The 17,724-nt window shown below is 28.2% G+C and overlaps 1 protein-coding gene across 3 annotated transcripts in view; it reads left to right on the forward strand.

The window, feature by feature from the left end:
* The first annotated feature begins 863 nt into the window (after positions 1 to 863).
* The window catches only part of LOC103578229 (lachesin), a 178,381-nt gene continuing 161,520 nt past the window's right edge, over positions 864 to 17,724 (forward strand). For 2 of the 3 annotated variants that reach the window (XM_053738973.1, XM_053738975.1), the window contains exons 1-2: positions 864 to 1,053; positions 7,251 to 7,404. In XM_053738973.1, the coding sequence (XP_053594948.1) occupies positions 7,302 to 7,404 (103 nt within the window). In that variant the 5' untranslated portion in view covers positions 864 to 1,053; positions 7,251 to 7,301. Of the gene's footprint in view, positions 1,054 to 1,505; positions 1,602 to 7,250; positions 7,405 to 17,724 lie in introns of those variants that run through there. The other variant, XM_053738974.1, reaches the window with a different exon arrangement.

Raw genomic sequence — 17,724 nt, forward strand, 5'->3', positions numbered from 1 at the left:
GAGAAGAAATAAATTAATTGTGATGTTTAGTGATAAAATATTCGTGATGTAGTGGTGTCTAGTAAAAAATTAATTAAATAATAATACTTCGAAGCAAATCTAAATCATCAAAAAGCTGCTAAGTCATTCGGGTGAAGCTACAATGACCCGCGAAAAAATTTATAATTTAAAAAAATTATTTTATTATTTTACTTAAAATTTTTAATAATTTTTTGTTATTTAAATAATAATTTGTTAGTATTTTTATTTTAATGAAATACTAGACCGTTAAACGTTTTAAAAAAGTCACATTTTTTTTTTTAATTTAAATTTTCGCGCGGTTATGTAAAACGTTTTTTAAAATTGCAACATCTAAAGGAGAGACTTCAGTTTGCTTCAGTTATAACATGGCCTCTCTAGAGTCAACTGGCAAGCAGAGTGCTGGTGTTTTATTTAATCTCCGATTGTTCTAAGTGAATAAATAAATTAATATTGATGCTTAGTGATTAATTAATTGTGATGTAGTGGTGTTCAGTGATAAATTAATTTGGTATTAATACTTTAAAACAGATTTAAATCATAAAAAAGCTGCTAAGTCATTATTGCGAAGCTACAAAAACGCGCGGAATATTTTTAAATTTTAAAAAATTATTTTATTTTTTTCAATTAAAAATGTTTAATTTTTTTTTTTTTCATTTAAAAATAACTTAATTAGTATTTCAATTTTAATAGAATGCTAATGTATTGAATTTATAAAAATAGATAAAAAAATTTTTTTAAACATTTAAATTTTCGCGGTTATTTAAACATTTTTTGAAAATTATAACGACGCGTCTGAAGGGCACACTTCAGTTTGCTTCAGTTCTAACATGGCGTCTCTTGAGTCAATTGACGAGTAGAGTGCTGATGTTTTATTTAATCTCGGAGTGTGATAAGTGAAGAAATAAATTAATTGTGATGTTTAGTGATAAAGTGATTGTGGTGTAGTTGTGTCTAGTGATGAATAATTTAAATAACAATACTTTCCAGCAGATTTAAATTGCCAAAGAGTTGCTGGGTCATTTTAAATACATGGTGAGTGTTATTATTTTCTATTATAATGTTATTATAATTATCAGCATGAATTTTAAGTATTCATGAGACATAAGTCGTAATAGTTAAGTATATCTCTAATAAAGAATTATTAACTAGGCAGTTAAATTTTAGCTAAATCAAATAAATAAAATATAACAAATCAATTTTTAATAACCGCGCGAAAATTAAAATTTTGTATAATTTTGTTATTTATATTTTCAATTATTTAGTATACCAATATTTTTTAAAAAGGAAAATTTTAATTTAAATAGCGAAAAGTAATTAACAATTTCAAGTAAAATCATAGAATAGTTTTTTAAAATACAAAAATTTTTCGCGCGTTTTTGTTGATTCTAAAAAATGACAATGGGACTGTGCACCACTTCAGTGTATTGGTGTATTGATGACTATTGGATCAGTTTAGGTTATCAGGATGAGTTTTTGTAGGGAAAATGTTTTTATTAGTGTTTACATTTAGTATTCAATATATAAACAATGATTGATATGATATAAATTGAGTATCAGTAATAAAAATCAGGACTGCTGAGGTGGTTAAACAAAATAATAATTATCATCATGGCTATGAATATTTATGACATAATTTTACTATCTTCAGTTTATAAATCCTATTCTATGTCTTGTCAGGAATGTCATATATTTATCAAATTGATTTTTTTTTTGCAATCAATGAAATGCATGTGAATGTAGCAGGTATCAGACAATTAATCTTTTTTGATTTTTTTTTTTCAACAATTTAATTTAAAGAAAAAAAAAACTAAAAATATGCACATGTAGAAAATTAAAAAGACTATAGGTGCGATTTTTCAAAATATGGTTTTTTTTAAATGTATCGTTACTAAAAAAATTCAAAAACTATTAGTCGACGTTTAATAATTTTTGAATTTCTTAAAAAACGATAAATTAAAAAAAAACATATTTAAAAAAATTCCACTTATAGTCTTTTTAATTTTCTACATGTGCGTTTTTTCAGTTTTTTTTTTCTTCAAATTTAATTGTTGAAAATAAAATCCGAAAATTTTGAATTGTCTGCTAACTTCAGGATCATTCTAACTTCAGTATCATTTTTTTTTGTGAACTGATATTTTATTCTACAGCTTTGAAATTTCATGATTACTTTTTTTTTAAGTTTTCATGACAGTTTTAATTCAAATAAAAAATTTTTCGACTCCAATCAGTTATCATTTGACAAAATAAATTTTTCAGTCGATAAATGTATGAACTAATTGATATTATCATAGGTATTATTTAATTAGTTAATATATTTAATTAAGAAATCAATATTTTTACCGGTCTTATAAATTGTTTAATAATGACAAAATGATTGTCTGTAACTTTATCACACGATCCAAAGTAAAAAACAAAAAATACTTTAGTAACTCTGGGATTACTTTGAAGACCTCAAGGGAACAAGATTGATGGTTTAAGTTTTACTGACTCATTACCATCAGTATTTATATCTCTTTTTTTTTCTACTCGTATAAACTCTTATTAACTTTCTTAAATTATTCCGAAAAGTCACTAAGTTCTTGCGTTAAAAAAAAAGGCAATTGTTTTCCTCTATTTTTTTCTCATTAAACATTTTTAACTTACGGTAAAAAAAATTAAAGCAATACTCATTTATCTCAAACCACGAGGCTTTGGGGAGCTATAAAATAAATCTACTAAAATATTCAGGGATTTTTCGTTGATATAAAAAATATTCATGGTCAGCAGAAATGAAAATTTTTACCAAACAAAGGACACGGGTAAAAAAACAAAAGTAAAGGATCCAACATCAGTTGTTTGATGGGTTTGTCCGTACAAATGTTCACGCTTTTTTTAGACACTATACCCCGGAGACTGTCCCGGAATAAAAATAAGAAAAAACAGAAAATTAGAGGATAAGAAACGATTCAATTTTTTCGTTTATATTTGACCAGTTTTTTATTCAAATGTTTTTTTTTTTATAAAGCAATAATATAAATAAATAAAGGTGTAGATTATTAGTGGATTTGTGCACTGGGTTATCGATAATAGTGATACTAATGAGCGCCGATAACGAGAACTTCCGATTTAACAAGGGATGTGCATTCCGCTTGAGTAAATTTAAAAATAAATGAGAGGTTTTATTTCATTTGTTGTTAAGTCGACTAAAATATGTAAATATAATACAATGGCGCTATAGATTTCTATTGTTTGTTTGTAAAAGGATTTTAGTAGAAACAATATTTTTTTAATTGCCATTATTTTGTGTTTTTATATTTTACGGTAAATTTTATTATCTCTGATTCTTATTGCTCTTTATAAGGTTAAATAACTTCATAAAAAGCAATTTACGCTATTAAAAAAATTGGCTATGCATGAGTATCTCTGATATATTTTACAAACAGATTTATTGATAAATTTATTTTAATTTTTTTTATTAAAAATGAATCCATTGTTCGTCAAAAATAAATATTATGATGCATTTATTGAAAACACTTCAATACAAAGAAAATATATAAATGGTTTATAAATTAATTATGATTTGATCACTACAAAAATATAACGACTTTATTTTTTAATATTTATCAAAAATTATTATGACGAACAAAAAAAAAAAATAAATTGCTGATAAGTCATTGGTAGAATCTAAAGAGTTTATTTTGAGATTTTTCGAACAGTCCTTTTAGTCTGCATGACTATCGATTCATGGGTTATCGGATAGCAGTCAAAAGTGTGGTTTTCGATTGAATAGCTGATAAGTTGAAAATTATCGTGCAAAGCTTACCCAGCGACCCAATTAATGAGAAAAGACCAATCTAGAAGTACGAGGTATACAAATAAATCTAAAAAATTTATCCGAGTTTCTAGAGCTTGTTAAAGTTTAAAAAAAAAATAATTAATTTTTTTTTCTTCTCTCATTTCTACTTTTTACTCATTAATAGTTAACAAAAAAAAAGTTTTATAATCAAAGTCAAACACCCGAGATTTTTCTACTTAATAATAACTTTGCTCATTGCCCTATTGATATTTTTTTGAAAAAATATTTTCAATATTAAAAAATTTAAACTCTCAATTTCTATGCTCATCATTGTATTTATAGTAGAATTTATATGATGGAGATTTTTATACGACATATTTATTTATTTATTAGTAGATACAGTTACAGCTATTTTGAGGTTACGAGATGAAATTATCTAAATAACTTGAAACCACATTAGTGATAGAGATTAATATGTATAACACATACATATATATGTAGTATCATGAATTCATAGACAAGGCTTGACAACCGATCGCTGTATTTGTCATTCCAAAGAGACATCTGGTCTGGAGTTCCTGCCTGCCTGCCGAAATCCCGTGTCCGTGGTCTATTAGTGACGTACAATCAGCTTAACTGACGCCTCCGGTAGATGACACTGCGTATGAACAAAGGACCGTTCATGCAGACAAGATCTTAGACTCTATACCAGTGACAATCGATTTGTTCAATATAATATCTACTAACGATAATAATAATAATATGGATGATTAATTGCTTGATTTATCTCCGTGACTGCCGATGTCATATTTCCTCTCAAAACTTAGTTAAAATTCATGATATTAAACTAACTTTTGTTTACATTGTTTTAATTTATGTTTATTATTATTATTGTTATGTTTCCAATTAATAGTAACTCAGCGAAATGGATATTAAATGAAAGACAATTTAACAGTAGGATGGAGACGTAGAAGAGAAAAGTAGCTTTGTCATCTGCAACAATGAGCTTTGCAATTAAATTGCTAAGATAAAAAGTACATTGGACAGTTTTTTAATTGAAAATCTTATTGTTGCAAAAGTAAGAAAAAAAAGCGGGAGTATGGTTTTATTTGCCGAGTGTGATGTACAAGATTGCTTAAGACGTCTTCCCATTTTTTTTCTTTTCGAGGCATAGTTTTTTTTTTTCGTTGCCTATTTTCAGGGCTCATTTTATTTCTCACTAGTTTCAGAGTAAACAACCAGAGGAATTGGATGTTTTCAAGAGTATAAAGTGGCTGCTTCTGCTACCGCGGTGGTACTTGTTCATTTTGGCTCTCCTTTAGTTGATGTGAAATGTACTTGATGTGAAATACCGAAAAAAAGACTCCAACAAAATCTTTTCGTTAAGATTATTAAATCTCTGTTTTGTTTAAATACAAGACCGTCTTATCATTTTTAGAAAATATAACATTTAATTCATAAATATAAATTATGGGGTGAAATGGGCACACCAATAAAATAATTAAAAATTTATTTATTTATTGGGCTTCTTTAAGTTGACTCAATAATTTCCGGGTATGGTTCTATGATTATTTATTACGAATCATTGAAAACTTTTAAAGTGGACATTAATAATAAAAAATATACTACAAACTTCCATGAATAGCCCATTTAGAAAATAATAATTTTTTAATGAAAAATTTCGTTGGCTTATTGAGTCCCTTTTCCCCTACATGCAACTTCTAAGAGACTCGGTAGTGTAGGGTATGAATAGAGAGAAAGAGAAGGTTTATTGCGAAATGTCCTTTAAAACCGATGAGGTCGAGTAGAATCTTATCTTGTACAGTTCCATTTTGCAGATCCTGGTCCTTGGTAGTTGTCGTAAGATTGAGAGGAGAGTAGAGTAGATTGTGGAGAGAGTAGCCCTGAGGGGGTTGCAAAGAGGACCAAGGAAAGCTTTTTCGACGAGGACAACTCGCTACTGATGGCGGCTGTAGCGTAGTACTCACCGCTATCGTCGCAAAAGCCTCTACTACAAACTTCTCTCATCGTTTCTTCACCCACCGATCGTTCTCCCTCTCCCTCTTCAACCTCTTGCTCGCCATCCTTCATTCCTTAACGTTTCTACAACCCCTGGCCAGAAATCACCCTCTTCAGCTGGAGCATAACCCAACCCTGGGTATCCGCACTTGGATCCCTTTTCAGAGCCGCGCGGCCACAGCGATAAGCCCCGAGGACGAACAAGTGGAGCTAGACAGAGCCAGAGAAAGCAACTTTTGTCTTCTATCTCTATTTAGTGTGTCCTACCTTTTTTGACTCTTTTACTTTTTCGTCTCATTCTTTATCCTACAGGCCAAATCTATTCTAAATTCCCTAACGCCTCGTTTGTGTTTGTGCTCGGGTTCCTACTGCTCAGAATCGATTGCAGTATTAATTCGATATAAATTGTGCAAGTCTTACCGTTTCACGATCCCCTTTCAACCTATATATTATGTATGCTTTATTTTTATTCGTAAAAGCTTCCGATCGCGATTGGATGGAAAAGCTCTTTAGGTTTGTTTTCAAAGAATTGGGAAAACTTAGTGCTAAAAAGTTTGTAAATTTATAATCAAAATGTCCTGCGTTTACTTTTATTTCATTTTATTAAAAATAAAAATTTAAAGACAAACGATAAAAAACTCTGTCTAAAAAAAATTCTAAAGAGAAAATTTGCTTGGTATTTAAAAAAATAAACGGAAAGGTTGAAAGAAACTTTAATTGACTTGCCTCGACATTTTCTCTATTTAAAAAAGAAAAAATCGCGGTCAATTACATATTAATTGGCATATTGTGTGCAGAGATACAGAAAGGGTTGAATTATTTAAGGGGCATGAATCCTTTTTTTCAAGATCGTAATTTTGCAACCCTTGTTGTCGTGATGGAGATTGGTCGACGCTGGCGTTGGCAATGGTGGTGATGGTGGTTGATGGTTACTTACAACCCTCCTGGAAACAAGACTTATGAGAAGACTCTTACGTCCAGTTTGTGCTCCCTTTTTCATCGGTCCTTCCGCATCAGAGTTTAGAGACGGCGTTTCTGCTGGTGGTGGTAGTGGTGAGTTTTATGTTCCGGAACGCCGCTACTGCTGGTTCTTCGGGTGAAAAAGGAGAGCCATTGAGTGCGCTGAAGGGTGAATTCGGGAGATGTTTGAGGGGTCTAGATGACCCGGTTTTCGGGTGTTTGCCTTACACGCGGATGCTTTGGTAATTTAAAGCCTCGGAATTCTATGGATATTTCGGAAACGTTCAATCTTATTTTGAGAAACTCCGTAAAATATTGATTGAGAGAGGGCGTCACTTAATATATTGTTATTTTCGGTTTCGAATGTTTTTTACTGTTATTTTTATTTTACATCCACTTTATTTGCTAGCTAAGGATATTTTACGAAAAGACAACCTCAATAAAATCTATATTTGATTTTTTGTTTATGTTGCAGACTGGCTGGATACTCATGGGAGACTGATAGTTCTTCCTTAGTGAAGAGGAGATGGCGGGCTTCACGATATGGAGACGTTTATTACTGGTGATTATTGGAGGCACTCAGATACTTAAAGCTGAACCTTCTGCTTTGCCAACTGTTAAAAGTGCTGGTGAGTTTTTCCTTTATTTCATTAAATTACAAAAATTTTCTCGACTAATTTAATTGATTAGAACTATGGCGCGAAAAAAATATCTATAAATTAAAAAAAATGTTTTTCTCATAAAATATTGAGCCCCTGATGAAATTAAATAATTTTCCATTTATTTACTGGTTTGATGTAGTTGCTAATAACATTAATCAGCGACAGAGTGCAGCTAATTATTACTGCTCGAATTTCCGCTTTAAAATTTATAAAAAAAAAAAAATTGTTTAAGTAAATTAACAATTTCTTCATCATTGAATTATCAATTACTCTCCAAATTAACTTCTCACTTCTCTACAAATTAATTGATCAAACAATTAATTCAAAGTTCATTAACTGTCGAACGATAAAATTAATTTACCTAAAATATATATCATCAACACGATCACAAAGTATTTGATGTACTGTAAGTGCGTTAATAATTACAGTCGAGTAGTTAAGAGCTTTGCATCTTATAAAGCTCACTATATAACCAACACATATATTTATATATACATATATGTATGAGTGAGAAGTAGAGAAAATAGAATTGCGGGGTCGGGTAGTAACGTTGACAATGACAACTACGAATACATTTTACCATTTGACGACGACAGCGTTACGTCGACGAAACCGACAACGACAACGACAATGACAATGACGACATTTGAATTGATGAGACGTCGGCAAGGGTGAAAAGAGACGTAAGAGATAAAGAGCAAGATGGTGAATGTCTGTGTAAACCTAGTGTAGGGTTGAACCGAGTAATTGTACTAGAGAGTTGACGCGTTACATGTCACTCGTCTCATCTACTTCTACATCTTCTTCTGCTTTTGCTTATGCTTCTTCTTCTTTGGGATGTAACGTGCTTTCTGAAAATTTACAGACACAAGTTAGATTGTATAGGTTGCTCAGAAGCTTTACGAGGATGTATTGGTGTTCTACTCTTGAGTGTTCAAGGTTTCCAAGGTGAGGGTTCGAATACTATCCCTTGAGTGTGCTGAGTCTGATGTCTGATGCGTTCTCGTATCTAGCGAGCATGTTAAAGTGATGAAGAGTGCTAAACTTCCTGTCCCACCCTAGAGAACCCAGGCTTTAATTAAACCTTTATATTAACCTTCCAACCTTCCTTAACTAAATAAGCACATATATGTATATATATATATATGTATATATACTGTAAAAAGAGCGGTTAAAAATGGACTAAATTTAACACCGCGTGGTGTTAAAATAAAATAACACTGGTGTAGACGGTGTTAAATCGGTGTAAAAAAAATCCCACGTATAAAAATTAGAAAAAAAAATGTAGTACATACCAAAAAAAATATAAAAATTTAATGAAAATTACCGGGGAGAAATTTAAATTTTGCTATGTACTTATTTAAATAATTATTTATTTTATACGTAATTTATTTAAAAATTACACCATTTTCCGCCCAGCATTTCAATCACCGATAATTTAATTGATTAATTATAATACTGTTTGTCTGTAATTATCGAGTAAGTAAATATATTTACAAATTTTTTTAACACTGGTAAAAAATATTTACACCGGCGGCGGTGTTATTTTAATACCGCTTTCGGTGTTAAAATTTGAACACCTACACCGCCTGGATTTACCCCGTTTTTTTTTAGTATATATATATATTTATTTAATTTATTATTTACTTTTCCTAAGTATGGCAAATATTTATTTTTAACGATTCAAAGTTTGAGAGCTACGTAATTCAAGTGTAGGTATTTGGAGAATCAATTAAATTGTATTGATAAAAAAAAGTAGTTTTATTTGCAATTGGAAAACTTTGAAGAGCTTTAACAGCCGATAATCTTTCTAGGATATTTTATTTAACAATTGAACTTATTAGATTGAAGGGATAGTTTTATTTTATTAAAATATTTTTTATTGATCACTTGAACTTTTTTTGTTTATTCAGTTCTCTTCGTACTTCTTTATTGGATTTTAAAATTTAATTTATTAACGCCAATGCAATGAAAATTGAAGGACCAAAAATATTTTGAATACTAAATTTCAATAACTCTACTTATAATAGATAATGAAATTGCAGTGAACAAGTTTTTGATAGAAGTAGTTTATGAAATTTTTTAATCCTCTTCATTTAGAACTCGATGGTAAAATTAAAAAAAAAATTATCATCAATTTAAGAGGATAAATATTTGTCGTTTTTTAAATTCAAATTTTACCGCGTATTTAAAAATAAATTGAAATATTTTTTATTGCTCAAACCTTGTTGCTGTATATTTATTTCTTCTTACATTTGAAGGTTATAAAATATAATTTACTAGGTCTAAACATTTGAGGCGTTAAACTCAAGTGTATTAAAGGGATATGTAAAAATATCCTTCACTAAATTTTTACGATTCCACTTTAACAGGATTTATATTCTATACCATCAATAGAAAATCCTATAAATACAAAATAAAAGCCACAGTTCTCCTAAAAAAATATTTTTTCAATAAAAGAAATATTTCAAGACCGAGTCTTTTAAAAATATGAAGCAAAAATAAATTTATCATGAGCAATAAAAAAAGTATAAGTAAAAATTTTCCAATTAAGAATTTAAAAAAAACTATATTACAAAGTATGAGGTTTAAACGCCCAATGGAGATTATACTCGATGACGCGTATAACGTAAAGTCGAGCCGAGTGTTGTGACCTCGTTATCAACTCCCCAGGATATGCTGGGCACTTGCCATCGTAATAGTTGCACTACTATTACTTTCTATATAGATATAAGCCGTGGATATTATGAATATCCTTGCTCTTGTTTCTATATACACATATATATAGGTATATATATTTTGCGAGCCTTTCAACTCCGAGTCTGGAAGCTGCTATACGGCAGCAAGTAATCGCACTGGGTGTAAAAAGTAAGATTACAATGCGATGCAATCAGCAGGCTGGTATCATAGCTCGGGTGTACTGTAGCCACGGCATGCTCGGTGTTTTCTTTTGGATTAGGAACACCCCTAGATTAATTTATCACACATAGTGTTGACACTTCAGATTGTTTTTAATTTTTAATTATTATTATTATTTTTGGTAACTCAATATTTTTTAAGCTTCAAAATAATTAAACACCTTTTTTTTATTGAAGAGATAATTAGTATTTAATTTTTTTTTTGTCACTGAATAAATTTATTCATATAAAAATCATTAGAGGATTTGGTCTTAATACTGATGTTTTTAATTTTTATTTTGTTTATTAACCTCATTATAAAACGCTCATAAGATCGTTCGATTTTCATCGCTGAATTTCTTTTGAAAAAAAAAAAAAAAAAAAAAAAAAAAAAAAAAAAAAATTGATATATATATTTTTTTTTAATTCAATTACATGTTGGGTATCAAATTGAAGTTTATGATCAATAGATTCTGTAGCATTTTTTTATAATTTTTTTTAATGATGCAACTCATTAAAAAATCTTGTGAAAGCTTTAAAGTATACTTTTACTTTGATCTTTAGAGTAGAAAATTTGAAAAATCTTGAAAAATTCTAGATAACGAATAAAATTTTACTAAAATTATTTTGCGTTTAGAATTCTAATTGTCTTTAAAAAAAGTTACTTTAAAACCTAATTGTGTCGATTAATTGCGTAATTTGAACATTTAATAATAAATTTATTGACCTGTCATATTTTCGATATCAGTATCAAGTAATTAAATTAAATGCGAACATAAATATTAAAAAAAAAAAAAATGAAAAATGAATCCAGACAAATTTGATTTGTATAAAATTCCACTTGCAACATTTTCCATGATCAATTAATGTTTTTTCGGTAATTGAAAAAAAATTTTTAATCAACAGTTTAGCAGTGATTTAAAAGAAATTGATTATTATCAATTATCGATGAACCGTAAAAATATATAACCTTTAGGCAAATGTATCAGCAGTCGAATTGTTTCATTAAAATGAAAATAAAAATCTGGTGTATTGTAAAAAATTAATTGAACAGTATAAAAACAATATTGGGTGTAAAATACATGGTACCCATTAGCTCTCGTACAAAAAAAGTATCAAATAAAACAGCAGGAATTTTTTCAATAATTAATTATTTATAAAATCAATTAAACATCTCTCTCGATAATTAATAATAGCTTTAAAAAATGTTAACCTTTTGATATAAACTCGGCAAAATATTTTATTGCAATTAAAAATTAAAAAAAAAATAATTTTTAGTACAATCCTTTCAATTAGTACGGTTGAATAAATTTGAATGAATTAATTTACGAGTGGTTGGACATTTGAATAAATTCTCTGTAGAAATATGAATAGGTGCAGGTCACTGGTTGGCGGAAAGAGCAACTCAGATATTATTCAATGAGTTCGTCTCACGTAAGCCTTGAGACGGAATATTACTAATGCATAAACAATAGTCTTTTATTTACCCTCTCGTGTCTTTTCTACTCGAGATCCTAAGCTTACGATGAATAATAAAACTACTGCAAATAGATCCTTGTCTGTATAGATACCTCGTAAAAAATCTTTTCCAATATTTACAGAAGTCTGATAAAAAGTTAAGACCAAAAATAAAAAACTAAGATTAATAAAAAATTTTTATAACTATCTTATATTTAGTATCTTTGCTAAATGGTAACATATAAATTACATTAAATTGTTTCAAAGATTACAGTAAGTCGTCAGTAAAAACAGAAATATTTATATATTTATATAGGGGTGGAGGGGCAATATGGGGTACTCCCACAATTATATAAAAAAGGTTTTTTAGAATATTCCAAAATTACTTTTTTAAATATAATTGGATATTAATTTGAATTTTTTTTTGTAAATCTTTTTCAAAAATCAAAAATTTCAATCGAAAAATGTTAATGACTTTTGTTTTATTCAATAATTATGTGAAATGTATCTTTATGTAAATTACTTATAAGAAGATTTAATTCAGTTAAATTTATTTAATTTCCAAAAATTTTTTCTTTTCACCTTTTTTAGAGGGTGTCCTATTTTGCCCGCAAAAAAAGATTTTTTTTAACAGCAGCTGAAAATTTTTTATTTTCTTTGAATATCATTATCAAAAAAAAAAAAAAATAAATATTTACGTATTGTCCTTGAATACTTAGTGTCCTTAAGTACCTCATTTTGTCTCTCCTTCCTTAATATATACTTATAATGCACTAAAGTTTCGATGTATATAATCGGGAGTAAAATATTATTGGAAGGAATCTAAAGAAAAAAAAATGAAATTAAAAAAAAAAAAAGGGTAACTGAATATAAAGAAAAAAAATGAAGTTATAAAAGGATCTGGTTGCATAACATTATGCAGGTGTAGCCTCAAGGAAGGTACGGCTTTTAAATTAATTTCCATAGTAGCAGGGGATGTAAAAAAAGAATTAGATCATAGCAGGTAAAAAGAGAAAAAGTAAAAAGAATTTTTTTTTAAAACTCTTGCTGTTCTTACTCACTTCTTGTCTTTTTACTTCCCCAGATCACTCGGCACCCTTATTCGTATGTCTCACCACCCTCGACCTAGCCTTGGAACGGTTCCAATTGTGGATTGAACCATTCGTAACTGTTGAACGTAAATTATGGCGTTTATACGGCAGTACATGCCTCAGGGGCTGACGAAGAAAATCAGCGCTTGTTAGATTTTCATTGTAATATATACCCTAGTTATCTTGATAAATACTACATTATGGATTTATTTTCTTATTATAAAATTACATAAAATGATAAATATCAAGCAAATTAATTTATGAATTTTTTAATTTCTCATGACAAGTAATTACTCTGAGTATTTAAATAATTTTTATATTTGATCAGGAAAATATATTTTTAGATTTGTTTCGAAATTTTTCGCTGTCAGTATTTTCGTTTAATTTACTGTCAGGACAAATGCATGTAAATTGTCGCAAAATTTAGTACGCATGAATGTACGGGTGTGTACACGATTCCAATTTATCAAGTGAAATTGGATTTATAATTGAGATGCGCAAAATGATAAAAATAAAATATCAACATGGCTTGTTTGTTTTATTGTGAACGCATATGATTTTTTGTTTATTATTCTATCCATTTATCATTTCCGCCGTTTAAAATATTTTTTCCATTCGTTTTTTTTCTTTAAATTTAATTAAAATAAAAGCATTGATGAGTAATAAAATTGCATGATAAAAAATTATTGCCAACACTACGTATGAATAATCATAAAGGGGTTCATTTTTGATACGATAATATCTCGGGCCAGGATTTTTGCTTCAATTTAAAAATAATAATTAATAATTAATTGGGTCAAATTTTTGATATTATAGCAAAAATATTGGCCGTATAAAAAAATTTTTGCAATAAAAGTTGTTCAAAATTTAATTTCATAAAAAAAATGTCTCTTATAATTTTGTCATAGGACTAATAAGAAAGCCGTAATTTCAAAATTAAGATTTTAGTGATCATCAAAAATTTGAATCAATCATTATGAATCTTAATTTTGGAATTACGGTGAAAATATTAGTCATATAAAAAAATTTTTCAAATAAAAGTTATTTAAAATTTAATTTTATAAAAAAAATGTCTCTTATAATTTTGTCATAGGACTAATAAGAAAGCCGTAATTTCAAAAATAAGATTTTGGTCATTATCAAATATTTGAATCGTTCATAATAAATTTTAATTTTGGAATTACGGTGAAATTATTGGTCGTTTAAAAAAATCATAAGAGAGATTTTTTTTAGAAAATTAAATTTTCTACAACTTTTGTTTGAAAATTTTTCTGATAAAACCAATATTTTTGCCTTAATATCAAACATTTGAATCATTCATTTCAAAATTAAAGCAAAAAACTTGTCCCTAATAATAACTAATTCGACTTTATGTATTTATCAAGGGTCTTATAAATATCTTTTAACTCAATCTTTAATTATAAGTCTTCTTGTTTGTTAAATCTTTCAAATTATCTTTAGTTGAGTATAAGAACTTCCGAATAATAACGCATACATTATTATTAGATTTTCAGTCATAAATTAATATAAATATTCGCGGATCAAGAAGTCATTTAAGATCGATAATTAGTATGCATTGAAGACAGATTATTAAATTATTCAAGCTGTCGAGTGCAGTGAACAAAAAAATATGTATTCGCGTATACACGAAGTACGAAAGAAACGAGCTTTGAGTAAGCGATCGAGTTTCAAACGTAAAACCGCGAAGGTAAAAGCTACTTAAACTCCAGAAACCCTTGCGGCTTTAAAGTATGCATTAAAGCAATCTATAGCTAAACTGTCAGGAACTTATCCCAATTGCGGCCGCGAGTTGTACAACTATCGAACATGAGTCGCACGACATCACTACTTCGAGGGTTCCTACGGCAGCCCAACTTTACTCCATCTTCTGATGTTCTGTTTATCAGGTTTCTGAAATATATATATATATATATATATATATATATATATATATATATATATATATATGTATTAGAGTGTTTCAAAAAATCGACTTTTTTTTCTCGAAGATAGTATATTATCATTTTTTGATAATTCCATCCGTTCAAAAGTTATCCGAGCTCCAAGTCAAGTTAGAGTTAATTTCAAGATCATTTTATTTTTCCGGCGAAACTATCGGACTTATCATAAAATGTCATAGAATATTTTTTGTAGACAATTTTATTTCCTACAAATTAGTATTGATTAATTTTTTTCAAATTCGGCATTGTTTTCTAGTTATTTCCATTTTAATGCCAAGTTCTTAAAATCGATCAGAACACTATTTTTTTAGGAGCTTGGTATTATAATGAAAGCAACTAGAAAACAAAGAGTAAAAAAAAGTCGATTTTTTGAAACACTAATGTATATATATATATATATATAAACAACGCTTCTCTCGCTCGAGCTTATCATCATATAAGCCTGTCTTTATTTTCTGATATCTATTAAAATCAATGCGTCGCTGTGCACATGACACTCTAAGCTCCAGGGTGACAGGTAGTATCGGTAGACATTTTCACGCTTAACTTCGGATATTATCTTGACATAATAGACTCCGACACTGTTCATTATTAATTTAATATTGATAGACAAAAAAAGTTAACATTAATTAATAAATTAGAATTTCTTTATTGAAATTAAAATTTTAAAAAAATCCAGTGAATTTTTCGGGAGCTCAGTTCTCTATTCTTTTACTTACTTGTCATATTTATAAAATTTTAATTATGACTATTATGTTTAGTGTGAAAAATTAATGGGGCGTTGATTAAACGAAGTAATGCGTCTATCGTGTAGACACAAACTGAAAACTCATGTCTCACTTGACGATACGTGAAACACATTATTCCAGAGCATTATGTTTTAGCCTCACATAGTTTCGTGTATTATTCATTATCGGAGCATCTCTCGCCCACAAAGCTCAAGTAAAGTTCGCGACAGCACTCGCTGTCTGAGTAGTTTATGAATGCTGGTAGGTGATTGCGCGAATGCTCCACACTGTTCTGCATACTATGGGTTGTATTGTGTCTATGTGTAATAAAGGTGTTTATCAGGCCTGTCGAGGTTTCTGTGTTCAGCTGTTTCCTAACGCCTTCACTTAAACTTGTATTCATCTCAATTCTGTATTTTGTAATCTGTGTATATGTGTATTGTATCTACGACACATCCGCTCCGTACCCCTTTTCAATTCGCTGCAATAACTCAAACTAAAACTTGCTATTCCTTTGACTGCACGTTAAGAAATATTTTATAAAAATCTTATATTGAATTTTTTTTTCATCACTGATATTAAAAATTTTAATTTTTAACTTTTCGTTATGTCACTACTTTTTGTTCATAAAAAACAAATTTTCCAGTCTTCGGAATAAATACTTCGTGACTTGAGTGATAAATATTAAAAATATCTTAGGACAGCTCAAAATTTAAAACAAAAAAACCTTTTATTTTCAAAATAATATAAAAAACTTTTTTTTTTTTTTGCCTACCCCATTTTACCCGAAAATGTAAAAAAATTTTTAGTGGCAATTACAAACTTTCCTCATTCTTTTTTAATATAAATTTTATTTCCATCATTTTTTGAATCCTCCCCTAAATAAAAGCCATTAAAAAATTTTAGTCATTAGCGAAATTAAATGTAAAAATTGAGGGATTAAAAGTGGATAAATATCAACTCGTTTAATTTTAAATTCACGTATATCAAAGTAGATTTAATATTAATAATAATATAAAACAGATGCTGCAGTTTTATATAAAAAAAAAAAAAAAATTCAGTTAAATATTCTGTTGGGTGTTTGCAGCAAAGAGACGTTATCGCGAATAAGCTAAATTTTTTCCACTTAAATTACTAAATGCTTGTTATATCAAGCGATTTATTTTATTTTATAAATATTTCCAGAACTTGTATTAAAATTTTTTGTTTTTTCTTTTCAATTAAATGAAAAAAAAATATATATAATTTTTTTAAATTCTTTGAACGGAAATAAATCCAAGACTTTGTTTAATTTTCGTGATTGTTCTTTTACTATTTTTCGAGCTTATAAAAAATCTCGTCATAACTTTTAATTAAATTTATAAGATTTCTAAAAAAAAATTAATTAACAAAACTGTCAGTTCGTAACGAAAAAAGTAAAGATAAAAAATTAATCTCCGATAATTAAAAAAGTCTCTTGACAAATACCTTTTAGATAAAATATCTGCAATGATGGCTTGAACTTCACTTCTGATGTAAATTTAAATCATTAAATTTTTTTTTTATTTTCTAAAAAAGATGTCTTTTTGCATTAAAAAAAATAAGCAGCGAAATTACAGTTTAACTCTAATATGTTAATTTATTGAAGAAAGTCGACTCAATTCAAATACTAGTGGTTTTAATAAATATGTAAAATGTAAAGTAATTAGACAACTCTTTAAACTGTACTTATTAGTGCCACAAATATCTAAACTATATATGCTGGTTGAACTCAAACTTAATCATTTTTCTCAATGATAGCGATAAAAATTACTAGAGCGATATTTCAAAAAGAAATCAAACAAAATTTCGTTTACAATTCAAGAAAATTTTGATTTTAAATCTTAATTCATTTTTTCTGCAATTAATTTTAATTAATTTGAGATCTGAAACTTTAAGATTAATTTTTTTTTGCTCTCAAATTAGATTGCAGATTATTTTTTCAAATTCAAGCTTACATATGAATAATATTTTTTAAATTTTATCAAAAATAGGAGAAACAAAAAAATTTGTCAGGTAGCCATTTTGCCTAAAAAAAAAAAAAAATTCTCAATAGAAGTTAACTTGACAAGTTACCATAGTTTTTTTTTAGTGTTCAAATTTAATGTATAAACAGTAAATTTTTATCCAAATA

Source organism: Microplitis demolitor, chromosome 5 (genome assembly GCF_026212275.2).
Source record: "Microplitis demolitor isolate Queensland-Clemson2020A chromosome 5, iyMicDemo2.1a, whole genome shotgun sequence".
NCBI lineage: Eukaryota > Metazoa > Arthropoda > Insecta > Hymenoptera > Braconidae > Microplitis > Microplitis demolitor.